At 36.4% G+C, this 27,815-nt stretch overlaps 1 protein-coding gene across 1 annotated transcript; it reads right to left on the bottom strand.

The window, feature by feature from the left end:
* Positions 1-9,995: 9,995 nt before the first annotated feature.
* LOC149955584 (aldehyde dehydrogenase, mitochondrial-like) lies at positions 9,996-26,714 on the bottom strand. Its single transcript, XM_090164561.1, has 12 exons — positions 26,676-26,714; positions 25,971-26,075; positions 22,013-22,153; positions 19,815-19,941; positions 18,038-18,099; positions 16,419-16,658; positions 15,416-15,518; positions 13,726-13,910; positions 12,093-12,415; positions 10,353-10,427; positions 10,195-10,234; positions 9,996-10,117 (listed from the first exon to the last, which is right to left on the bottom strand). Exons 1-12 carry the CDS (start codon positions 26,712-26,714, stop codon positions 10,085-10,087), a joined length of 1,473 nt encoding a protein of 490 aa, XP_090020687.1. The 3' UTR covers positions 9,996-10,084.
* Positions 26,715-27,815: the final 1,101 nt, after the last annotated feature.

Raw genomic sequence — 27,815 nt, forward strand, 5'->3', positions numbered from 1 at the left:
CCACTAATTCTAAATGTACGTCAACGCTATATGTATAATGTATGCTGAAAGAATGGTAGATTGGCTTAAAGTAAAAATAGGGAGTTCGTGATAATTTGAAAGTAAAGCGACCTTGGATTGTAAATATATATTCGAAGGCACGTTTGCGAGGGAATAAACTGTCGGCTCAATTGAAGGAAATGAAAATGTACAGCTATTCGACAAGTCTCTTTGAAAACGCCAGTCGCGAAGAAATGTTTTTCAAAACCTAATATTTTGTTGTAAAGTTTATTTTTAAAATTTATTTACTACAGTCAGTTTTTATTGTTCAGATTTCAGGTCGTAATTGCCATTTCAGTGAGAGAACGCAATGGAAACGAAGCCAGTTGATAAGTCCAAGATATTTCGGACAGCGAATTTGTATTTTCTATTTTTTGGAATAGTAAGTGAAATATATTTTAGTCCGGAATATGAAGGTGAAATATCCCGTTAGAAATTTACACTAAAAAATTAGGTTTTTCCCAACCCAGCTTTTAGTTTGAAAGTTCTATGCCGTGCTACTAGATGGCAAATATAAAACTCGGATTAATGGGCCTAACGTAACATTAAGCGTACGTACGATAGAAATTAGTAATTATATCAGGGCTAGTGAATACCCTTCTAAGCTCTCTAAACGTATTCTCTTGGGAATAGTACAACGAGCTTCGTAGAATCAATGGAGAATGTAGAAGCCAAGATTTATTATAACAGGCATTCTGCAACAACTACGATTGTGATTATCACTTTAAAGAACCCCAGCTTCAATGGAGAAATTATATTTATGTTCTCATACTGGGCAGGCAAAAGTATCAGTCACTTTTCGCTAACGCTTTAAATTTTTCGGTGATTAATAAACTCGAAAAAGATTTATATATATATAAGACTATAATTATCTTTGATTTACCTTTTTCGAAACAGAGGTTAAACTTTATTATTGGGGTCCCGGGTTCTCTGAAAAATATTGAACAACAGGAATTGATCATTTTCTTTCTAGGGTTTATGCATTGCGGTTCCCGGACCCACATTATTGGATCTGGAAAAGAATGTTCATGTCGATACTCATCAAATAACGTTCACTTATATCGCCAGATCATTCGGTTATTTATGTGGATCTATACTAGGTGAGACGAGAAGATATAAAGCAAGAAAATGGAGTATTTTATAAAATATTTACCAAAACACATCAAACATAGACACAAAATTATTTATTTATACTTAAGGATAATGACTATGTTGACGATTTATAATAATAATAATAATAATTATAATAATCAGCTAGGCCCACCACCTTAGGCCCTAGTCATCGAAAAACTTATATTGCCTAGCTCTCAATCCCCTTCAATCTAGAAGAGTAATCTACTTCCCCCTTAAAAATCCGAGCAGCCCGGTATCTCATCGGTGCCCTTAAACCAGGGCAGGAAATAATAAATTCAAGTTATCGAACATTTGTCCAGTGACCCCCTCTCACTTCAAAAATTTTATCGGACATTGTGCAATGATCCCCCCCCCCCTTAATGAGTAAAAACACTTGAAAAACAATTTCAAATATTTATTTAAAGTGAGATAAGGGGTCAATTTTTGGCTCTTGGAATAGCTCCTCCGGGCCGCCACTGCCCGCCAGGTTTTAGGTTTTAGGTTTTATTGTTGCCGTATAATTCAATACATCCTTTTGAAACAGGGCGGCTCCAGTGGGCCATCCCTCTCGTTAGCACAGCCACAGCACAGACTCACAGTTACAGAATAGACTATCAAGTATCAACTTCAGTAACTCGGTACTTCCTCATATTTTTTGTAAAATAATTGCTAATATTTTTATTTTGTAGAAAAAAACATTCCCAGTTTACTGAAAAAGTTATCGGACAAATGTCCAATGACCCCCCTTAAGATTTTGAAAAGTTATCGGACATATGAAAAATTTATCGGGCAATGCCCAGTGGCCTGTGCTTATTTCATGCCCTGCCTTAAACTGATAACTTCCGACACACTCGAAGCGCACGCCTATGACGTTTTCTCCCCCCTTTCGTGCGGAGGAAGATTCCACCATAATGTCCTAGACTCGTCTCAATATAGTCATTCTTCTGACGTGTAAATAAATACATTTTTGATAAAACGTTTATAATATATCAAAAGCAAACCCTTGAACACGATAAAAAATAAAATGGAAAATATCTATCCGTAATCATATCTTTTTCGAGAGGTCTGACCTTCGTAAAAATCCGGTACACTCTAAAGAAAATAGGTTTTATAAATCTGGAAATCAACTTGAAAGTCCCGAAATCTGGCCGAAAATCAACATGGAAATTGTGCTCCGTAATTTCAAAATCATTTTGATTTCTGGAATCACTTAGAGATTCAAAATCCCGTAAGCAAAATTTGCAAATGTCACACCCCTCGATCTTTTCACTGTTTTTCGCTTTAGAATCATTTACAAATGCTATTTAAGACAATTTGGTTTATTCGAAGTTTGGTAATGTCGCTATTTGTGTATAATAGGTGGGTATCTGTTTGAAAGATACAGCCGGCAGTTGATAGTATTGCTGTGCATTGTCACTTGCACTATTGCCAACTTTTTCATTCCGTTGTGTACTCGGCAACTACTTTTGATGTTATCTATGGCCTGCAGCGGAATCGCCATGGGAGCAGTAGATGCAGGTATCGATTCAGGAGGCTTATAATGTTAATGCATACTTGGCTTGCTTGGCATGAATACATTTTTCTAATTCAGATGGTCTAGTAGACCAAGCCACTTATTAGCCTTTTCAGTTTACATAGATCGACCTAGAGGTCAACGCGATAAACTCATGAACGTCTGGATTTTCACAAGGCGTCTGCTTGGCAGACGAAAATACACAAGTTAATGATGTTCTCGCGTTAGCCGTTACGTGGCTCTGTGTAAAAGGCCCGTAAAATATAATAATAAAAATTATAATAGTAATCAGCTAGGCTAATACCCTTGGCAAACGTGGTTTTGGAAGTTAAAACTTCAAAGAGTATCTTCCAAGCAAGCCAGGTCATGCCTTTTACAGTAATGGTATGTTCCATATGATATCATTGTCACTGATGGTTATAGGGTGTAACGTATGGTTACTTGATCTATGGACTGCCCAGAGTGGCCCTTTCATGCAAGCTCTTCACTTCTCTTTCGGTTTTGGGGCTTTCGTGGCTCCGATAATTGCAAATCCATTTCTTTCGCGTTCTACCCCGGAAAACAACAATAGCACCAACTATACCTTTCCAGAACAACCGGAAACAGAGAACTTCAAAATTTTCGAAGATTTTGGTGTGCCGAAGATAACGGGTTGTTACACTATTATTTCCTTGTACTTGTTCGTAGTTATGGTGTCATTTTTGGTACAAGGAAATGATCGCAAAGCAGCACCGAAAACAGAGAAAAAGTCGGAGACTAAGAATCTTCCGTATTTTTATTTGATATTGCCCATGAGTCTCTTGAGTACTTACGTCGGGTGCGAATTGGCATACGGGCAACTGTTGACGACATTTTCCGTAAGAAGTGCTTTGAGATTATCGACGCAAAGTGGCTCCTATTTAACGTCTCTGTTCTGGGGATGTTTCACATTTTTCCGATTATTCGCGATCGTACTCGCGGCCAAATTTTCCGCTGTGTCCATTGTATTTTTCGATCTCGTCGTAATGATGATTGCAGCCGTACTGCTGGTGATTTTTGGAGACAGCAATCTGACATTGCTTTGCGTAGGCACTGCTCTGTTGGGCGTCGCCATGTCTTCCGTATTCCCCGCGGTCTATTCCTGGATGGAGACGTACATGGAGGTTTCCAATAGAGTGGGTTCTTGTTTCGTCGTGTCCGGTGCCTTTGGGGAAATGGTTGTTCCTTTAATAGTGGGATTTTTCGTGGATCAACAACCCATGTGTCTTATGTACATTACACTATTCTGCGCCGTAATATGTTTCTCATTTTATATTATTATTGTCAAATGCTTTCCATCGAAACCAACGGAAAAGGTTGAGGATGTGGCATTAAAAAGCTGGCAGAAAACCTCTCCTGATATATTTAAAATTTTTAGTTATCCAGTTAATTGATTTTATTTATATAATACATATTCTTACATGCGCTAGTAAAATATCGTTACTCGAAAGAAAAGTATAAACAAGAAGGTATTTATTTATTCGTGGGGAGAATGACTTTGATCAGAGGATTCGCGGGCTTCATGGTTGTATTTATTCCACGGAAAAAGGTCACCTACGTGTGTTTCAATGGTGTCGAAAGGGGAACTGGAAGATAATCAAGTGGATTGTGAGACACGCTGAAATCGTCTAAACATATAGTCACTCTCCTGAAGTATAAATAAATACATTCTTTGTCAAGCAAGTCTAAAAAACATCTACTTGATAAAATGTTTTTTTGGGGGGTTATAAAAACAAGTCAGATTAATGTAAACACACTTGAGAATTCTTATATTGTATGTTTTTACAAATAAAAGGTGACTAGTTGAAAATAAACTTGATGAAAATTTTATTTCAACACCTCAGGTACATGTACTGGCAGGTGTTTTTCATTCGTTTTTCTCAAACGAAAATCTATCGTGCCCAAGGACGCGATTGCAGATTTCAAGACCGTAGGCAAAGTTTTCTACACGGGCCCCAATGTTTTAGCATTTTTTTTTCCTACCAAAGCGCGGGCCCTAGGCAATTGCCTATACTGCCTAGTCATTAACAGAATAGACTATCAAGTATCAACTTCAGTAACTCGGTACTTCCTCATATTTTTTGTAAAATAATTGCTAATATTTTTATTTTGTAGAAAAAAACATTCCCAGTTTACTGAAAAAGTTATCGGACAAATGTCCAATGACCCCCCTAAGATTTTGAAAAGTTATCGGACATATGCAAAATTTATCGGGGAATGCCCAGTGTCCTGTGCTTATTTCATGCCCTGCCTTAAACTGATAACTTCCGACACACTCGAAGCGCACGCCTATGACGTTTTCTCCCCCCTTTCGTGCGGAGGAAGATTCCAGCATAATGTCCTAGACTCGTCTCAATATAGTCATTCTTCTGACGTGTAAATAAATACATTTTTGATAAAACGTTTATAATATATCAAAAGCAAACCCTTGAACACGATAAAAAATAAAATGGAAAATATCTATCCGTAAGCATATCTTTTTCGAGAGGTCTGACATTCGTAAAAATCCGGTACACTCTAAAAAAATAAAAGGTGACTAGTTGAAAATAAACTTGATGAAAATTTTATTTCAACACCTCAGGTACATGTACTGGCAGGTGTTTTTCATTCGTTTTTTCTCAAACGAAAATCTATCGTGCCCAAGGACGCGATTGCAGATTTCAAGACCGTAGGCAAAGTTTTCTACACGGGCCCCAATGTTTTAGCATTTTTTTTTCCTACCAAAGCGCGGGCCCTAGGCAATTGCCTATACTGCCTAGTCATTAACTCGGTCCTGATCGTGTCGAATGTAATAGACGAGTAAAGAAATTAATTGCCAGTTTTAATTTTCACGTGGAATTTTTTTTTAATAAGGGGGTTATACAGCCTAGTCACGTGATATTTGTGATGGTAGCGACATCTTACGGCGAATTTTTTCAACTATCAACCTTTTTTTATTGGTCTATGAACGTCGGCTGCTTGTGTTATAATTTTTTGTTTACGATATACATAAAAATATATCATCGTTTTACTATTATTAAATATAATTAGTTTACATTAATTTTGTTAAATGAGTGTCCAGGGTGGTTTAAAGTTGTAGAAGCTTTCCTTTTTGTAAACTTAAATCTTCATTTAAAATCACTTTCAAAGCAGACTTACATTGGAAGATGCTTTAAAACTTGTCCGAAAAACATTTTTAAGTTAGAATTGAATATTCTCATACCTTTTTTCTCTAGTTGTTAAGTTCATCTTCAGGAACTACGTTTTTCTTATTTAAAAACCGTTTTAATCATTAAAATTTAATAATTAAATAAATTAGTTTAAGATGTGGAACACTGAAACGCCACTTCGCAGACTCCCGTAATAGCCAATCAGGTTCTCCTTTCCTACCCACAATTCCCTCGGAAGTTCGTTAAAATGTTTTAAATGTAAAGCGGTTTTCTTTACTCGTCTATTATTATAAGTTTTATTGTAGCATTATCTGTTTTGGAGTGCGTCAAAAATATAGAAATTTATCAACGCTTTCCATAGAATGAGCTCAACCACTTGTAAGAATGACTTTTAGGCTAAACCTACTATCAAAACCGACATGCCGATTTTGCTACTATTAATGAGACACCTTTAACATTCTTCTTACGGTCAGTATGTATTCAACCTCCATACAAATGGCGATGCTAAAAATTGATTTCATTCAACAGCACGTTCTGAAAGAATAAATTAAAGTGCATTTGGAAGAAAAATTGAATTATCCCAAAACGAAAAACGAAAAACCCACTTACTCAGTTGCTTACTCGTTGCCTTTTCAGATTTTCAAATATGGATTTAGTATGAGAAAGAATTATTTCAGGTACTTAGAACTATGGGACGCCAGAAATTCTAAACCCTACCTTTGTAGCGAACGTTCTGCCGATTTAGATTTTTCGTGACACTCTTTAACGCAGAGGCTTAACCTAATTGCATTATTGTCTTGTATCAAATGAGCTGATATTAACAGGTCGCGTGGAAAATAACACTTCCCTAAAAAAGAGCTGTTGGAAGCCATATCACCAAATCGAGTTTGACGGCGAATTTATATTTTCTATGGAATTGAAATAGTTATATTCAACTAACACCATTTTTTGTGATAGCTATGAAAACATGTAGTAAGTAAAATACCGAATTGTTAGTCAGTGAGTTAAGAAGTGTATATCCAAAAATTTTAGCTCAAAAGAGAGATTAACCATGGATAGTAGATTTTAGAGGATCGGTAAAAAGCCTGGTTTTTAGCCCCCGTAAACCAATCACACTAACGTCGTAAGGGAGTCAGCCAAGGTTATTTGAAAAAAACAAGTATCGCTAAGAGTGGACGATACTGTTCGAAAAAAGAAAAAAGATAAACACGAAGTACATTTTTAGGCCAAAAGGTTTTTTTCACGTGTTTTAGATTAAATATGATATAGGCCTACTAAATATCAGTTGATAGTTTTTATTGAATTAAAGAACCAAAATTAAAAACTACCCAAATATAAAGCGCAAAAAATTACGTAACAATATCAACCGCATTAGATTGCCATTTTGAAATTTTAAGATCACGTGATACAAACGACCTTGCAAGACTCCCTCGGAGTCTCTCGAGCTGATTGATACGCGGGGAGAAATAAAATGCACTGTGGAAGGGTATCGAAAACCTGTCCTCTTAATTTACTGTCCATGGATTAACCACCCACGATAATATTTAAGGTAAACTTCGTCTGCTATTGGAATTCAAGTTTAAAGATATCAATCTTTATTCAGCGAGGAAAACCGTTCGTTTGGCTTTAAAGTTCGAATTTCCAAAATTTCCAGTGGTGCCAATTTAAGGTGGATATTTTTCGCTTGTTTTCGAACAAACGGTGTACACCCTTTGCTCTAAAGTTAGCTGGCTCTATTAGAGATAATTACTCTACACCGTGAAATATCCGTCAAGCACGAGTATTGGGGTTACACCTTTTACTACTCCTCAAAAGCGGGTGCAAAGAGACTGATTTAACCGTCTGCTTATCTGGTAAAAAAAAATTGAGCCGTGCAATATAAAACTATATTTTTAATTATACATTACCATATAAAAACATCACCAGATCCTGGTTAAGTAACAACCAAATGTGGGGTGTGCCGTCATAATTTGGAGCAATTTTGTTGAAGCTACATGTAGAACTGTATTTCTCGATTTGAACGATCTCGAGCCTTCTATATTAAGTGTTTCCAATCAATTTCAGATAACAGTTATCTGAACCGATAAAATAATTACGATACATCAGACAATCAGAATTAACTCTTAGATATTATCAGATCAGTTGATGGGTCAAAATGTAAAACAAATAGTTTAAACGCGAAACTAATCTGAATTCATGTAAGCAGATTTCAGAAGACTCACAGCTATCGATTTCTGTTTACCTTAATTTCATTTCCACAAGATTAAATATATACTAACTGAATCCATTGAGATTAATTCGGATCAATTACTTGGAAGAATAAATTAGATACAATTTGAGATCAGATTGCTGGTTGAGATACTTGAAAATTACGCTCTGAATATCCGATATGCAGATTATCCTAAGCCTACATCTTAAATTCCAAGAACAGAGATTCTATTTTCTCGTGCATTAACTTTGACCCCTGCAAACGGAACTTGTCAATTTCTTGAGGAATGACAGCGTGGACAGCATGACCTACAGCTCAGACTAAATAGACTAGAATAAACATAATGAGCATCACTCAATCTGTCAGAGCTGTCAAGTAAGTTGTCAGAGCTGTCAAGTAAGTGTGTCAGAATGTATAGCCTGGTGTACCTAGTAACAGAGACCATACCACCGGAGGTCTATCATCATAGTACCCTACGCCAGCGTCCACCTAGCCCGGACAGGTGACAAATCCAGCATGGGTAGTAGTACCCGACTATCGATGGTCGCACCTTTGACGCAAGCCACTCAACCCAGCAGAAGGTGCAGCAATGGGTGGACCATTTCCCATTTCGCACACAGCAGTGGGATTAAGAGTGGATGCTGTAGCAACTCCAGCCGACACTCTACCTACGTACGTAAAGAGTCAAACCCTTTGGAGAGAGCTCCTAAAGGGGAACGACGAGCACACAGCAGTCCAGGAAACCCGGCACAGCTGGCACCGGAGATCCCGGTGTGACTCCAAAAGGCCGGGAAACAGGACCGCCGTGCCCTTATACGGAGGCCCATCGCCCCACAGCAGGCTACCCAATCCGCCGAAGCGGCCAGTTTGCACGGACCCTCTCCGTTAGCCTGAACCGAAACCCAGTTACCAGCCCCTAATTGACCGAAGTTGGAGGTGGAGATAGGACCATTAGACCAGCGCTAACATCTCCCAGTGCGCCACCACCCTTATGGGTTACAAGAGCCGGACCCCAACTCCCCGGTAAAGCCACCAGTTATTGCACACTCTAACCCGTCAAGTAAGTTGTCAGAGCTGTCAAGTAATTTGTCAGAGCGGTGAAGTAAGCTGTCAGAGCTGTCAAGTAAGTTGTCAGAGCGGTCAAGTAAGTTGTCAGAGCGGTCAAGTAAGCTGTCAGAGCTGTCAAGTAAGTTGTCAGAGCAGTCAAGTAAGTTGTCAGAGCTGTCAAGTAAGTTGTCAGAGCTGTCATATAAGTTGTAAGAGCTGTCAAGTAAGTTGTCAGAGCGGTCAAGTAAGTTGTCAGAGGCTTAGAGCTGTCAAGTAAGTTGTCAGAACTGTCAAGTAAGTTGTCAGAGATGTCAAGTAAGTTGTCAGAGATGTCATGTAAGTTGTCAGAGCTGTCAAGTAAGTTGTCCGAGATGTCAAACAAGTTGTCAGAGATATCAATCAGTTGTCACTCGTCAAAAAAATAAGTACAGTATGAGAGGGGTGGAAATTTGCTCTCTTTTCGGTTTTCAAGTGACCCCTACAGCAAAACAAAAATAGTTATGTAAATTAAACTATATGTAACAAAAAAAATAGCCTTCGTTTTTAACAACTTTTTGCAAGGGCCTCCCTAGAGAATTTTTTTTTATCTATTTTAAAATATGTTAATTTGCAAATGTTCCTTTTATCTTGTAATAAATGTGAAAATAGAGCTCGCCTTGTTGCGGGTATGGTGAGGTTCATGTAGAATAAATTCTGAATTTGTGTGTTTACCTCCTAATTGTTAGGAGTATCTTTTATTATATTATTATTAATTTTAGTGTCAAATTTTTTTCGTGCAATCGCTTAATTAATTTCAAGTTTTAATTAGCCACTCCCAAACCAAATCCTACATTCAGGAACATTTATTCACATTCTGTTACATTTAATTTTTGTTATCTATCTAGCTCTTAAATTATTGTTTAAAACCGTCGAATTACGTGAAATTTCATTAACCTTTAGGTTTCAGAATAAAGCTATATCATTAAATTATGCATTCCCATGAATAAATTCGTGGATTTATGAATTCTTCTGCGGAAGTTTAATAGCCACCTGCGAAATTTAAAACAAGATATTTAATATTTATTATGCTCTTAACGATGGAAATGTTAAGATTCCATTAAAATTACCGTTTTCATATCCAAGTAGGGTAAAACCCCGTCAGGTCCCCTATAAAATTAAAATAATTATTTATAATAAATCGCACAATTCCTCATCATAATATTCGAATAAATGCAAATTATGGTGTTTCAAATATGTGAAGAGACAAAAGCAAATTAGCACTCACAGTTCTCGTCCAAAACCGGACATTTTAAATCCTCCAAATGGTGTTTGAGGTGACATTGCGAAGTAACAGTTCACCCTGAAATAATTATAAGCTCATTACTTCCAATGTTTCTGTGGCTCTTAAAGGGGATTGGGGTTATGCCAAAATGTTTATCAGTAAACAAGGGTAATATTTAACTCATTATTATTGTTATGAGAGCTTATAAATGTATCACGCTTTGGTTCAACATTTCATGAAATTTGTGTATTTTATAAAGTAAACGTTAGGCAGCCGAGAAAAAAGTATTGGAAATTCACAAGATTAGATTCTACTAATTTTTTATTTATTCTAATAATAATTTTTAATTTATTTATTATTTAGTAATGGGAACAATTTACTACAAGGAAGTAGTTGATAGTAAAGTTTGCAAGCCATAAATAAGTTAAAAGGAACCACGGCTATGGACTGCATTGCAAAGGATGACAAAATACGCGAATAAGTAGAAAAGTCCATAATGGAAAGGGATAAAAAAGCTAAACCCTCAACAAGTTTGAAGAAATTTAAAAACTTACAAATAGCTCGTACTAATAGTTCTTCGAGCAAACATAAAGACGCGAAACTCGGAGCAAATAGATTTTCGAGTGAGAAACTAAATAAAATAGCCAGAAATTCCAATGGTAGACCGGTTTCGTCCTATTTGGGACTCATCAGTACCGTGCGGGAAATCTGGCTTGCGACTGTTACACCGAAAGAGAAACTAAGCCTAACAATTAAAAATTTGAAAACGCGTTGCGTAGCAACGGAAAGCCGAATAGGGGGAGAATGGTGGAGAATAGAGTGCTAGCAGTTGATGCGTTTTTAAAAGTTAGTGACGTCACAGCCGTAGCTTCCGTAATGGTTGTCATGAAAACTCGCGTTTTTTCTCAATAGACGTTTAACATTGGTGACGTCGCAGGGTTTCAAGCTGCTGGCACTCTATAGTATATACGAAATGTTAAGTTAAAAGGAACCACCTATGGACTGCAATGCAAAGGATGATAAAATTAGTGAATAAGTAGATTAGTCCATAATTAAAAGGGATAAAAATATAAACCATAAACAAATTTGAAGAGTTATTTGTGAGTTTTTAAATTTCCTCAAATTTGTTTAGGGTTTAGCTTTTTTATCTCTTTTTACTTATAAGACATAACTAAGCCTTGTACATTCATATAATTATTTATCAAATGAAACGGTATAATAGTCTTGTTTGTAGGAATCCGGTACCGTTTATAAATTACTTAACGCCAGTCAATACCTAATTTTATCTTTTGTAATTGTTTGAAAATGTTTCATAATATTATCATTTAGTTAAATAATAATTACAGACCCTTTTAAATGTAATTTGGTTTACTTTAAGATGAATGGTGGAATTAATAATATAGGTCAGAATTATTAGTTACGTAATTAAGGTTAAGGACTGTGGTCTTTTAAGTTTATTTTTGTTACGATTGGTTAGTGGGTTCTCGACAAAATAAATAATAATATTATTCAGCTAGGCTAATACTCAAGGTACCTGCTTAAGTCAACTAGGGTTTTTTAAGCCCATTAATTCTGGTGGCCAGGTGAATCAGCAAAGGAGGGTGGTGGCAAGCCCTTTATCCCACGATAGCCAATGGCTCCCTACACTTACCGTTAACCTCAAAAAGATTTTATGGAAAGGGGAAACCAAAAAACCCGACCCTGTAGCCCCGTTAAGTAATTGGAGAGCGTTCTCTCACTTACCAGACAGAGCCCGCTCGAACGGCTTGAGAAAACATCAACGCGGTTTTGATATTATCCGTGAAAACGCCAGCGGCTAGTCCGTACATTGAATTGTTGGCTCTTTCCACAACTTCCTCCAACGTTTTAAACTTGAGAATTTGTTGCACCGGTCCGAATATCTCTTCCTTGGCAATTTTCATGTGGTCTTCGACATCGGAGAAGACCGTGGGCTGGATGAAGTATCCCTCCTCGCCGTGTCTTTCGCCGCCGCATTCCAACTTGGCGCCTTCTTCCACTCCACTCTTTATCATATCCAGAATTTTTTCCATCTGGATGTCGTCGATCTGAAATCATTACTGAATCAGCTACTAACTGCTTTAACAAGTGCCATTCTTAATTTTGAGGGGTAATGAAGGTCTATTTAACGAAATAAAATTTTTACGACCTATTTTTAGGAACCTATTTTTTTCAAGAAGGTTTTTCAAGAAAATCTCTTAGAAACATTTCGAACAGTAACTCGGATAAAATAAATTTGAGTGGAAAAATTAAAGGTTTTGCCCTCGATAATTCCACCACGTTCGGTACGCCCCTGTGGAAGACAGCATTTAAGACCAGTTACATGTATTTACCTAAAAATGGCATTCATCTAAAAGGTTTTCTGAAATGTATGAATTATATTTGATGCGCCATTTTGGCGGAGCGGCGTAAAAATCAGGGCCAACGCGAAGATTAAAAACCGCCTTTATTCGATTTTTCTGTTCATGTTTTTAATGTCAGAGATTTTGCTTTCTTTATTAGTAATGGTATGAAAACACTCTAAGCACTCAGCCTCACCCTTCCAAAAATACGCTACGACCTTCCGTTAAAATAGCGTAAACAGACAAAGAAAAGTAAATATTTTTAAATAAACTGACTTCTTTATTATTTATCTGCTTACTCGTAGTTTAAGAAAAGGAGGTGTGCTGTAATTGAAGTTCACCTTAAAGGCCGAGAAGAAAGATTCTATTTTCTTGTGCGCGAATTTTGACCACCCGCAAACGGAACTTGTCGATTTCTTGAAAAGTGACAACGTTGACATCTTGACCGACGGCTCAGACTGTTTTTGAATTTAATATCGATAATGAGCATCACTCAATATCTCAGAGCTGTCAAGTAAGATGCCAGAGCTGTCAAGCAAAATGTCTGAGATGTCAAGCAAGTTGTCTCTTCTCGGTCTTTAAAGACAACTTGCTTTTTTGACAACTTACTTGACAGCTTTGACAACTTACTTGACAGCTTTGACAACTTACTTGACAGCTATGACAACTTACTTGACAGCTTTGACAACTTACTTCACAGCTCTGATAACTTACTTGACAGCTCTGACAGATTGTGTGATGCTCATTATCGATATTCTATTCAAAAACAGTCTGAGCCGTCGGTGTCCACGCTGTTACTCCTCAAGAAATCGACAAGTTCCGTTTGCCGGGGTCAAAATTGGCGCACGGGAAAATATAAACTTTCTACTCGGCCTTTAAGAGTTTCACGTATTTCGAACTTCTTTGAATGATGTGGCGAGTTAATAAAGGTAAAAAGTATAACACTTTGCTCCCATTCAAGGTATAGGGGTGTCATCGGTTTTCAATCATAATATTCTAAATTCATGTTTGGTAACCTGTGGTCCTTGCACAGTGGTATCGTCAAACGGGTTCCCAACAATTCTGGATAATGCTAGTTGCTGACTTTTTTCCACAAATTCGTCGTAGATTTCCTCTTGGACGAAGGTTCGAGTACCAGCGCAACATATTTGACCTTGGTTAAAGAAGCAGGCTAGATGCGCGAAGAAAACGGCGTAGTCAACTGCAATAAATAAATACAAAAATATTGAAAATCGTTTCAGCCTTAAATGTATTTATTTATACTTAGGAAAAACGATTACGTGGAGACGACAAGTGGGCAACATGGTCTAGTTTTTCCCGTCACGAGAACGGGAAGGTAACACGTCAAAGTCCTGCGACTTTCATTCGCGTAGGAACCAATGCGATACCGGCTCAATTTAATTGACTTACAATTGTAAGAGGTACACTGTGATGTGGATTGGGAACATTCTTAAAGGGATAATGATTTTTCATGTTTACGATGGATAAACGAAATTCACATTTCCGCCACCACGTTTTACTGAAGCTATTGTTATGTTAAAAACAAGTCCATAGAGTAATCCACTCGCATAGAGTGGAAGGCCCTATTTAAGTGCATGAAACATTCATCCTAGCGGGCCAAATAGTTTTCGAGGCTTGAATAAGTATACTCCGAAGAGCGATGGTGTTGTTTTCACATTTTTTAGAGTATACACTTAATTTTTTATCCAGATATTGTACATTACCTTTAGGCCAAATTATTTATTTCACGCCTCGAAAACAAGACGTTGCGTTCGAAAAGTGTTCACAAAATTTGCTGATAGCCTTTAACACTATGTGAGTGGTTTACTGTATGAACAACTCGTAGCGTGTGTTAGCAGATGATTTACTGATTTAGTTCATACTTCTTTAAAATCGTCTCAACATCGTAACCGAAGTTTAAATAAATACACTATTCATATTGTACATTTGCCTATACGTTTCAGAAACGCATTATCGACCATTTTTGACTTTTCAATGCTCCTCATACTAATTTTAGGGCACTGATTCTAAATTTGAAATCCGTATTTTTATATCTGGTCTGGTTTCTGAGATGTGAAAATGCATAAACGCATTAAAATCGAAAAGTTTCGAAAATGCTCCGCAGAAACGCATTAACGACCGTCTGAAATTTGCAGAAACGCATTGTGACGATATTAACCAATAAGAGTCTTCATTTCGTATAATTTCATCTGCCGCCTTCCCAGGGTTACAGTCACAATGGCGTTAATCAGTATAACTATACCACACAATGCGTTTCTGCTAAGAGGTTTAGCCAAATATAAACGTACAAAACGCATTATGTTAAATTATTCTGAGATTTACTTAATTTTGGCGATAGTCGTTGTCATATTTAGGTTTCGAACTAATAGAAACCAATAACAACCAGTTTTCAATTACCTAATTGCTGTAGTATTGTTATTTTTCATAAGAATTACAAAAAATCGATTTATTCCATTTTGGGAGATAATGTGTTTCTGAAACGTAGGGCAGACATGTATACATGATCTTGATACGCTACTAATAAAATTTTTTAATTATTAACTGGTTCGAAAACGCCGTTTGATTTAGATTTAAGATTTTAGCCAAACAATTCTTTTAATGGATTGAAATTATTTTAAGGCAGAATCCTAATTTCTATTTCTTACTACTTTAATCTTAAACGAAAATGGGGCTTAAAAAACTCACTGTCGCAATCGGCAAAAACCACAACAGGGCTTTTCCCACCAGTTTCCAGAGTCACTCGTTTAGAATTGGAATTTCCGGCCGCCGCTTGAATAATTTGACCAACCTGGGAATTCAATAAAACAATTCTAGCTGTTTAATTTGTTCATAAATAATGATATCCAATTACTAATAAGTCATAATTAAAAGTGTTGACTATTAGTAAAAATAAATAAAATTCATAGGGAAAACGTATAGAGTAAACCAGTTTGTACACAATCACACGATCACCCTTATCGATTTTAACTCGGGCTTAACCGGTCTAATATTATTTATTACGTCAGGAAATCATACCTCTACTTGGAATGCTTTGACGTCACTATGTAAACTTAAAGGGCCCCACCGGTGTTTGAAAAATTCACCTAGAAAATCAGGTAGCAGACGACGTGTCGTAGCTTTCCCTATGTGACCGCGATTCGCGCGGGAAACTGATGAATTTCAAACGCCGGTGGGGCCCTTTAACAAACAACTACTTGAGGGGATTTTCTCTCTCGTAGTCGTGGTCAAATCCGTCAGAGTGATCTTACCATACGCGATACGGCCGGATAAGCATTCCAAGTAGAGGTATGGATTCCTGATTCTTGCTATCGACTTTAGCGTTTAATGAAAAATACGATAGCAGTAACTCAAAACCTCTGCCAATAGAATAACAGGTTCTTTTGGGGTGTTTTTACTTCGCCTTTTTAACTTATTTAAAAATTTAATTTAATTTCAGATTTTTATTTAATCTCAGAATGTTTCCTAACTTCATCATTTTAACTTATTTCGGCGTTTTATGTAATTTAAGCGTTTTACTAAATGTTACCCTTTTAACTAACTTCAGCGTTTAACGTTATTTAAGCGTCTTACCGAACGTCACCGGTTTAAATAACTTCAGCGTTTTACCTAATTTCAGCGGCTGCAGCAATTTCACTTATCTTTCAAGTTAAAAGTTTTTTTAATTTATTTTATCAAAAATGCAACCTACTTCGGTTGATCCAGTGAAAGAGACTTTATCGACGTCCATGTGCTCCGACAGGGCGGCTCCCGCATCCCCATAACCCGGAACCACACTGATCACACCAGGAGGAAACCCGGCCTCTAACGCCAAGGAGGCCAAGTACAAGGTCGTCAACGGGGTCTGCTCGGCCGGTTTGATAACGATGCAACATCCGGCCGAGAGGGAAGGGGCGACTTTATTCGACGTTAACACCATTGGAAAATTCCACTGGAACAAAAGGAATTCACATTTTCAGTTTACACAGCGCCCAAGGCGATAAGCTCATAAGCTGCTGGAATTTGGTATGCGGAGCAGACACTTTGTGTTCTATAACAACAAATCATCTGCTTTGCAGACGAAACAACAGAGAAATTGTAAGTTTTGGCGTTTCTTGTACAGATGAAAATTGATCATTTCTCCAGGGCGTTAAAAGTATGGTAAATTAAAGTAAAGTAAAGATATTTTACCAAATTACGTCAGAGTGCAACTTAAAGGCTCTGATGAATAATACCAAAAAGTGTTATTTAGCAACCAAATTCTACTAATAGGGGTTTTCATAAAATCCTGCTATGTTGTTTTCCCCCTCCGCCCAAAATTGCTCCCTTATTTGATGGGAGTTCAGTTTAGTACGTTCAAGCTATAAAGCCGTTTCCGCGACTCGCATGAATGTAGGAAAAATCAATAAAAACCAAAGACTACAGAGAGTTACTTGTCCCTTCCGAAAGTATATCACCTCCTAGGCAGTTCTTTGATGGGGATTTAAAATTTAAAATTTAACGGTAGTAATATCAGCATTTTCGTGGACTGGCGTCGGTTTTCTGTCAGCTCGTCGTTTAGTAAGCAAAAATGTATGGATATTTTGTAACAATTTTTGATACCTGACGTCTACTATGTCCGGTAGGCCTATTATCTACGCCAATTGTTAGCATTAGCTACTACTAATATAACTGTGCAACTAGGAAGTTATTTCTATTTGAGTTTAGGTGGAGTGATTAGGCTTAGTTTTCCATACTTGAGTTTAACATTTATTATAACACAATACTATCCCCCCAAATAACCCCGACAATTGTGAACATTAAACACATTACCCCGACAATTATAAACATAAATACATAAGGGACGTTAATTATATGACTAGGTAAAAACACTGAGTTTTCAGATGTTGACTGTTGCTCACTTATTGTGAAGGGTATTACAGTAAAACTGGGAAACGAGCAATCTTGTAAAAAGTGTCATCGTTTCATTCAGGTAAAAGCCAAAGGCGTATACAGGATTTCATGTCGGCTAGGGTTTAAAGGGCTATACCGGCGTTGGGGAAAATTCGTCCCGGACTTAGCACGTGGTAGCAGATACGAAGAATCATATTCTAGGAATTTATCAAATTCAAACGCCGTTGTCCATACGGATTTTTGACCTAGAAACCACTTACGCTTGCACCCATCTTAAACTAAAATGAAATGTAACTTATTGCAACCCACTCTTGATCAATTTTATTAGTTTGTTACAAATGGTAGCGCCAATTCTTAATAATTCGAAAAACTATTAGAAAAACTTCTGAAAAAGTCTATAAACTACGGGTCTCTAATTCTAAACGCTAATATACTCACCGGTAAAATAAGACCACAAATTCCAACTGGTTCAGCTCGGGTATACGTGAAATACGGTCCATCTGAAAGGAAAAAGTATCTTCATAATACCTCATGGAATCGAGAAGTAACTGCATTAGCTAAAGCGGTCTTTGATACTACTATAGAGATTAAGTACAGTACAGTAATTTTACGGTTAAAGGGAATGTAACCTTCAATATTTCGGTCACCACTAGGGTGTCCTAATAGGCAGGAATAAATTATTGAAAATTCAACAAAGATTTAATAAATTCCATAACGGTTGAATAATTTCAATCACGATTTAATAAATTCCATAACGGTTGAATCATTTCAATCACGATTTAATATATTAAATAACGTCGGTTTATTCATTCAATCACGATTTAATAAATTCAATAACGGTTAAATCATTTCAATCACGATTTAATAAATTTAATAACGGTTAAATCATTTCCATCACGAAATAATAATTTAAATCAGGAAATACTAATTTCAGTCACGAAATAATAATTTCAATCACGAAATAATAATTTCTAAGACGACATAATAATTTCTAAGACGAAATAATAATTTCTAAGACGAAATAATAATTTATATCACGAAATAATAATTTATATCAATAATTAATAATTTCAATCACGAAATAATAATTTCAATCACGAAATAATAATTTCAATCACTAAATAATAATTTCAATCACGAAATAGCAATTAATATCACTAAATAATAATTTAATTCACGAAATACTAATTTCAATCACGTAATAATAATTTCTATCACGGAATTATAATTTCTATCACGAAATAATAATTTCTATCACGAAATGATATTTTCAATCACGAAATAATAATTTCTATCACGGAATTATAATTTCAATAACGAAATAATAATGCTATCACGAAATGATATTTTCAATCACGAAATAATTTAAATCACGAAATAATTTAAATCACGAAATAATTTAAATCACGATTAATTTAAATCACGAAATAATTTATATCACGAAATAATTTAAATCACGAAATGATAATTTATATCACGAAATGATAATTTATATCACGAAATGATAATTTCTATCACGAAATGATAATTTCTATCACGAAATGATAATTTCTATCACGAAATGATAATTTCTATCACGAAATGATAATTTCTATCACGAAATGCTAATTTCAATCACGAAATGCTAATTTCAATCACGAAATGCTAATTTCAATCACGAAATAATAATTTCTATCACGAAATGATAATATCGATCACGAAATGATAATATCGATTACGAAATAATAATTTCACTATAGAAATTTGTCGGTAACTTGAGCCGAGGAGGACGCTAATATAAAAATTCTGAAACTCAGTGGGTGAAAACCGACAACGTTCTTATACTTAAAGGGCAAGTGAATCTTCAGAAGAATCGACCTATTAGTGATTTTTTGTGAAGCCAATACAAAAATTATTTAAAGAACATGGTGGAGGTAATTTTCCATTAACCATTTAACTCAATTCAAACTAAAGTTTCATTTCAAAGTAAAAAAACTACATAATTAAATCTTTAGGCCTTAATTCTCAAGGCTGGGCTTTCTTGGTTATACTAGTTATTTTTAATATAATTTCTTAATATATTTTAGAGATAAACATTGTGAAGGTCAAGATAACTATTTTGAAGGTCGAGATCATAATTTACTAAAGATCGCCCATCTGGGCATGCCTGTCCTAGTGGGGTGCACATCTACCTCACTCGGAAAATGTAATTTCTTTGAAAGAATCATTACAGTACCTGCGGGAATAGTTTTTCCGTGAATTTTATCAGCCAATCCCCCGAAATATCGGTAATTATTTATCGTCATGTGAATGTCAGAAAGAGCATCTTTATAAGGCTTCCCACTGTCTAACGTCTCCAAGCTCTGAAAAAAGATATTTTCGAATGAATGCATTTTTGATCATATTAATCATATTAGAGCCTTGGACTAATTAAACACAGGGATTTACCGCTCCCGCTTAAAACTCCATTATGTAGCAGAAATGATTGTTATTAACCCTCTATCAGAGGAAATTATCGAATCATCGGAAGACCCCATTGCGCATGCGCAAAATGTGTGTCAAACGATATCATCTTCATATTTTGAGCCAAGGCTTAGTGACAACCCTTTTTTTCCATATAAATAATTAATATACTCTCAGACTACAAATTTCAGTAATTAAATTCTAACCATTGACTCGGTTGCTTATATTGCTTGGTTCTGATGGTGTATTCCCTACAACTCAAATGTATGATCGCTAAACATTTTTTGCTTCAATTGCTTTGATGGTGAATCGCGATGCCTACATATATCCCCATGATCCACTTATTGCGCATGGGCTTTAGTCATTTCCGTTATGTCTCCGTTTTCACCAATAGAGGTTTCAAAGTAATCGTTTCCGCGGTTTTGCTTTTATGGGATATCCCTGTGTTTAATTAATCAAAGTTAGAGCTAACGTATGTTTTCATTAAGCGGTTAAAGAAAAGTGTAATAAAGTAATTCTTCGGAACATTTAGTGTAGCGCATTGGGATTTGTTCAGAGTGTAACCTAATTTCTACAAGTGTTATGTGATTGTATTAGCCAACGGAATTTGAAGCAGCAGACGAATTTATGTAGCAGAATATAATTCAGACCAATCAGGCGTGTACCGTTCCTAGTTACAATTACTGCTTTTACTTCAGAGCAGTAGTAAAACATGCAAGAGAAAACGCTCCAATTACACTGGTTCTCTACCAATAGTTTACGGTGTAGTATAGTTAGTATAAAATTAGGAAGCAAATAACTTAATAATTTAAATCCGTTAAAAGTGGAAGCTTAACGGTCCTTTATAAGCGAATAAGTTATGGCTAGGTTGGGTATTTATTTATGGCTCACCAACTTATTTAAAAATCAATCAAAATACTTTCTTTAGAGTGCATAGAGGCCCGAAGGGAGAGTGAGGAAGCCCAAACCCAGAAACAGCCTCCCCACGTTAAGTAATAACGGCTCTCATCCATGGCCCTGAATAATGTTTGACCGGCCCGGGTCCTGCATTGATCTATTTCGCCTAGTCGCATATTATTTTTAAAAAAATACGTGATCAAGTGGCGGCCCCCAGGGCCGTGCAGAGATATCTTGGGGCCCGGGGTTAAACCTATTAGTGGGCCCCTTCGATTTGCCCTGAAAACGTTTCTCAAGTTATCTTGATTTGCACCACCCCCTTGAGCTTCTTCGATGTATAGCCTACAGCTACGGGCCCCCCTACCAGTCCCTCGTGGGCCCTTTTCGCAAGGAGAACGCAACCCGTCAAAAAACGTCCATTTTCTTGTGTACATTTTCTATTGGCTTTAGCACCTGCTGCCGTCGGAAGGGTAAAATTTGGAAATTGTCTTCCCCCTTTCCGTAAAACGTTCAGCGTAAAGGCTCGTCCAATGAAATTTGTACACAACACTGCGTTAGCGTCAGGGCCGTGCTTAGAGGTCTCGCGGCCCCGGGCGAAATGCATGGGCGAAACTGAGTGTAGCGGCCCTCCGGTATATTCTTCCCTATGGTAAAATTTTAGCGGCCTTGGGTGACCGCCCTGCTCGCCTCCCCCTGAGCTCGGCCCTGGTTAGCGTGTTTAAAGGCTAGTTGCGTTATCCTTGTGTTTGTTGCTTCTAGCTACCATCGACAATCTATAGCCTAGCTCGTGCGACGTGATTTGGTTTCCATGGTAACATTTTAAATAGTATTGAATAGTTCTTTCTATAAAGATATTTTTATAAAAATATTTATTTATCAGCTAGCCTGATAACTAAATTTTCACAAAAATACTGATAGCAAGAATTGAAAAACTCGTATTAAATTAATATTCAAATAATATAAATTGTTAATATTCTGTCCCTTCGTAGCCGTAATATTTAAAAAAATAAACGCCGTTTTTTCAGTTCAAAAAACTGTTTTTGTATAATTATTTGACAGAGAGAAAATACTGACCGCAACGTATTCAATGTCTCTCTCGAGGAGATTGGCCAGCTTGTGAAGTAGAAGACCTCTCGCCGACGCGTCCATCGTTCGCCATCGAGATCCGATTTTGAACGCCTCCTTCGCTGCCTCCACCGCCAAGTCGATGTCCTCCTATAATTGCATTAGATCATTACACAAGAGTTTGCGAGAGTTCAAATTCACTTTTCTCGAAAAACTTATGCTATTAAAACTTGTATGTGCAATAAAGGGAAAATAATAACTTAATCATCATGTTACGAGAGAATAATGCTATTCAACTTAACGGTTTCCATTTCAAACTGTGAAATTCAGTGGCGCACCCATGGGGGGAAGGGGGCCCAAGCACCCTCAGGAAGAAGAAGAAAATAAGCATGAGCGAAGCCATAAAGATAATAAAACTAGATTTTGTTCTTTAAATAAATATTTTTGATATACTTAGGGATTTCATTAAATTTTACTCATCGCCCCCCCCCCCCCCCAAAGAAAAAAATCCTGGGTGCGCCTATGGTAAATTCAAATTCTCGTTTTATGCAGATAACAAAGCAGAGGATACGCGCTTAGCCTCTTTAGCTGATCTGAATTAGGTTATTGATCTGCTTTTTAAATTAAAAATCCGTTAAAAAATCAGCTCTCTGCTATAGATTTTAGAACAATGTTATGATGTCTTATTACTAAATTGTAAAAACCTTTAGATAAAGTTTTTTCTTTTTGGCTGGATCGACCTTTTTAAAAAGTAACGTCTCGCGTAAAGTAAACGTAACGTTTAATTTCTGATCTGATACCTCGCTTTAAAAAGGATGAATATTAATTTTTAAGTTTTATTCAAATTACTGTGAACTAGCTAGCTGTTATCTCCAGATGATTTCAAAATTCGGTTAATCTCATTTTGATACCATTGAATTAAATAAAATAACATCTAAGCCCTAATTCGCATCTAGATGTTACTTTTACTTAAATTAAAATACTGCTACCTTCAGAAGTGTAGCTAAAAATTCGTCAAGGGGGGTCAGTCTATGTTAAATTTTGGAGGTGGTGAAAATTGAGTACAATCACAGAAGCGGTGATTATACAAGCGTCCAAGTAGTTGGTCTAGCCGGGAAAGCTCTCTGCCTACTTACAAAAGAAGAATTGATCAGCCACTATGTCTTACACTTACTTAAGTAAGTAAGTTATATCCCAAATGTTATGGCTATAGTGCATCCAATCACGATATATTATTGGTTATTTGGTCTGTTAACACCTAAAGTTTCCCAACTGTATCTAAATCGTATAATTTTATTTTACCATCTGCAGATAACAGTTAACTATAGTTCATAGTATTCTGAAATATTTGTTCGGATAATTCTAACTGATTTAATCTGATCAGATAAGATAAAGAGGAGTGATTTATCTGTCATGTTATTTCCATAAAACGAGAATGATAAGTAAATACTATTATTCCTACTACTATGGTATACAAGCTATGACATTTAAAGTATGTTTAAGGATAGCAAAAATTTGCTTTTCTTTAGGATTTTCTTATTTTCAATTTAGCACTTTTAACTACTTTCAACTATGGCAAAAAAATCATGTTTGCAATAAATCATATTAATATCAATGCATTTGTTGCTTTCCTTTTATAACTGTATGTCAAAAGGAACCTATATTTTCCTAATCGAAGAAGAGCGCATAGAACACTACATTAGTATGGACTATGTGAGCAGTCTGTGCATTAAAAGTCGCTAGCTGATCTGGTCCTATGGCGGTGTTTCGAGTTGTAACCTAACTGATGCTATCGATTATTTATAGCCTGTATATTTTTTCAATCGTTTTTTCATAATTAAAACGTTAAAATTGGCACACTCTTGGTAATTAAGTAACTGTTGCTAATGTTGAAGTCTAAAATAGAAAATCGTAATATGTACGCCTGCTTAAAATCTAACAACTGTAACGATTTCTGAGATTGGAATTATTTACCGAACAATACCTATTTAAATTAAATGACAAAAAAAGGTCTACCTTATACAAGGTGTTTCAGAGAAGTCTGGCACAAATTAACAGGCGTCTTCTTTGGGTAACAAGGAGTGAAAAAGGTTCTAAGAAACGTTTCCCTTAATTAAACCGTATCCGAGTAATTAGTCGTTAAGAATCAGCCTCAAAAACAAAACTAGTATCAAAAGTGCGTTATTAAATGAAAGAAGTAAGCTACGTGTAGAAATACGTTTCAACCATAACAAGGTGACTACGCCTATTAAAAAAAGGGAATTATTGAATTTAGTTATTTAAAATTCTATTGCCTTAAGTAAGTACAAATGTAACACCTTGGGAGGCATTTTGGAACGTATCTAGCTCCCCTCCGTGTTTCCCCCCGAATGCTAGTACACTGAATGAAGTTGGCTTCTGTAATTAATGGTCTCATTAAATAGTCACCCACAAAAAGTGTTTTAGTCTACAGGTTTAGTCAACAACACGTTCTAATAGTTTTTATGGACGGGTACGAGGTTCGAATTGGCCTTGATAATTAAATTCACATTCCATATCTTAAACCTGCTATGATATTCTATGGTGAAAATTGTTGGCGACCATTTAAAGGGATCCATCACTCACAACAGGGGGAGGCATAGGGGTAAGGTAAAATCCAGACTTGCAGTGTGCTTCAAAACCAGTTTTTTGTGACCCCTATGCTTTCCCCTGTTGCGAGTGATGGATCCCTTTAATTGAACCTTATTTTCTACAAACAAGACTAACTGGTGAGTCGTACTTAACCTTCCTACAAGACACTTTACCAAAGCTACTAGAAGACGTACAGCTAGAAATCTTTCAAGCTGGCCTACACCCAAATGGGGGCCATTTCGAACCACTTTTGTTAATACAATGATCAATGTTATGTTGTTAGGTAACAGTACATGTAACATCTGAGAATCCATAAAACAATAAAAATAATTTTTTACTGTGTCTTGTGGTAATTTAAACCACCTTGTCATTAATTTTAATCGTAACGATAGCATAATTCTAGTTTCTAGATGCAAACACTTTTCTGATAAGACGTTTTTACTCATTGTTACTCAAAGAACATGAATTGCTACCCATACCCAACTTTTAGTTCTGGGGACATCTTGAAAAATTCGTACACAAGACTGAAGTCCGCAACATTGACGAACTATGACAACACATTATTGATCGCTGTGAAACTATTCGCGACCGAAACGGGTCTAGATGACGCAACGGTGCCGAACCGTAAAAGGGGTCTAATTAGTCAAGCGTCTGCTAAAGATTCAAACTTGCATTCCACAGTGCATTAAATTTGACCTCCGACGAGTAGTTCCACCTGCCGCCGTTAGGGAGTGCAACCATAGTTTCGGTCGCGAATTCGTAACACACCTCGAATCTTTGAACGGGTTCAAGAATGGTTTGCGTGTCCCCAGGTAATCATTTTGTAATCTTTTTGTAATTCAGTTAAATTGGTACTTATTGAATTTCGCATTTTTTTCTTCAAATGCCATAAGTAACTTTCTTTCAATTGACGTGGTTACTATGAAACACCTTGTTATTGTTAATTTCTACACGTAGAATTCTTCTTTCCATTAGTAACGAACTTTTGATACTAGTGATCGTTTTCTTATCTTTGTCGATAAAAACAAAATGCTTAGTAAACGGAAACAATTGGGTTCAAGGACTAATAGAAACTGCACATTGGCGCGTTTTTCGTCGTTTTGGAGGCCGATTCTTGAAACGGTTCAATTTAGGAAAACGTTTCATAGGACCTTTTTACTCCTGGTTTCCCAAAGAACACGCCTGTAAATGTGTGCCAAACTTTTCTGAAACACCCTGTATAGCAGGAGTATTAAAAGTTTTAATTTAAAAGATTGCGTTTTTGAAGGACAGAATCAAAATCGCCATTTACGAAAGATCGTCCATTTGGAGATCCCTGTTTGAATTCTAAAAGGTATTGAATTTGAAGCCATCTTACCTTCCCTCCTTGCTGGATATCGCATATTTTCTCTCCAGTGGCTGGGTTTATGGTTGGAAACTCTTTGCCATCCAGAGAGTCCACCCATTCGTTATTGATGAATAACTAACACACAAATGCAAAAATTCATTTAGTTAAGAAAATTTGGGTAGCCTGAGAGATCGACGCAAAGTCAGCCAGTAAAGGACCTAAATTTAACCTTGTCAGCTAAAAGTGTCAGGTCAATTCATTTATGTGTTGTTAGAAAGAACTCACTCAGCTTTGATTATTGGGTTCAAATTGTCATTAACTAGTTCAACAAGTAATTACAGTGCTCATTGTTTTGAAAAAAAATCTTTTTTAACACAATTATTTTCTTCAGACCTACAAGTTACAACTGACTTCTACCGACGCCTTTAACACGTATAGCTATTAAAGTTGAGATGATATGTCTTAAGATAGTTCTAAGGATTTAAATGGCTTAAAATAGTTCTTTGTCGACAATAAAGTACTTCAAAATTATAAGTTAATTATCATTAATGATAAATTTATGTTTTTCTCGCATTAAAAAGGGGAAATGAAAGGGTATTAGCTGCTTATTTTAAATTTTTCCTACTTATTAATTTATTACTTCAAACCAGAGCCTACTTAAAACCGGACATATTTCTTATAGTGAAGCTAGCTAACTAGCATATAACCACTAGAAACGCATCGACTTTCTCCTACCTGAGTATATTTAATCTCGGGTTCAGACACGGGTCCCATGGTTTCGCGATGGTCTATTTTCACGTAGATTCTTTATCAATTACAGCGAATCACGAGTGGAACCTCTATATATAAGGTTGAGCCGATAGCAACGGGTTCCTTATTTCAGACGATCAAAGCGGGAAACAGATATGAATAGAAAATATTGAGTGGCGTCCACCTTTCCCGTGTCTCCTCCGGGAATCGGTCTCACCTTTTCCTACTCCCCGGATCCGCAGTCCGCCTACACTTTTCATCAGCCATATACTTTAGTCAAATGGATACTGCCTTTCGCTGTATTTATCATTAGGGTCGTCAGAGTTTGGTCGGTCTTTATGATAGCGAGTATTTAAATTTAAACGATGTAGCAATACATATCAGTGGAACAAAATAAATCTTGACCCAGTTTTATCTAAACTTTTTAATATAAATTGCCGTTTACTTGGTTATTTATTCTAGTTGAGGAAACGTACTTTATGATATAAAAAGCGAGTATTAATCGATTGCCTCGGGTGCATCTCTGCTGACGTTAAACGAGGAAGCACTAAAACCCAATTTTGAAATAAGTAGTTTACAGTCCATTTACGGTATCAGAATGCCTAATTTATTTCCATAAATCCTTAGCGCATGACAGGCTTTATCTATTGAACGCTTAAAACTTTACAATTAATATCTTATCTAGTAAGTAAAAATTAACAATATTTTTTTACTTTATTTAAATGTACACAGAATCATTGGGAAAGCTTTTATCCTTCCAACGCTAGATCCCAAATTTTTTATAATGTGACAGTTTGCAAAGCTATATTGTTTTGTTGTGTGTTAACTCTGGAAAATTTTTAATCTTTCGGTTACCTAGGCAACAGGTAGTATCTATTCTATTCGCGAGCGTAACGGGGCTAGCTTATCTGAGGTGGCACCTAAATTCTAGTTAGTGCTCCGCACGGCTCCGGCTCCGATCAAAATGGCTCCGACTCCCTTAGCTTTAGATCGGCTCCAGAGCCGGCTCAATTTCTATAGAGCCGGCTCTTTCCCTTTTTGCATCAAATAGTGGAAATGTTTTGTAGTCGTCGTCTACTTTTAGCGGTATGCTTTCACAATTATTGTATATCAAACTGACGTTCA

Source organism: Leiobunum rupestre, chromosome 2 (assembly GCF_980474605.1).
Source record: "Leiobunum rupestre chromosome 2, qqLeiRupe1.1.hap1, whole genome shotgun sequence".
Lineage (NCBI taxonomy): Eukaryota > Metazoa > Arthropoda > Arachnida > Opiliones > Sclerosomatidae > Leiobunum > Leiobunum rupestre.

Excerpts from the sequence above, each read along its gene's own strand:
- LOC149955584 (XM_090164561.1), bottom strand. The coding sequence starts at position 26,714 with ATGGGACCCGTGTCTGAACCCGAGATTAAATATACTCAG. Across the intron at positions 19,942-22,012 it reads GAGACATTGAATACGTTGCG|AGCTTGGAGACGTTAGACAG; the intron begins GTCAGTATTTTC and ends ATCTTTTTTCAG. Across the intron at positions 10,118-10,194 it reads CCTACTTGGATATGAAAACG|GTGGCTATTAAACTTCCGCA; the intron begins GTAATTTTAATG and ends TAAATTTCGCAG.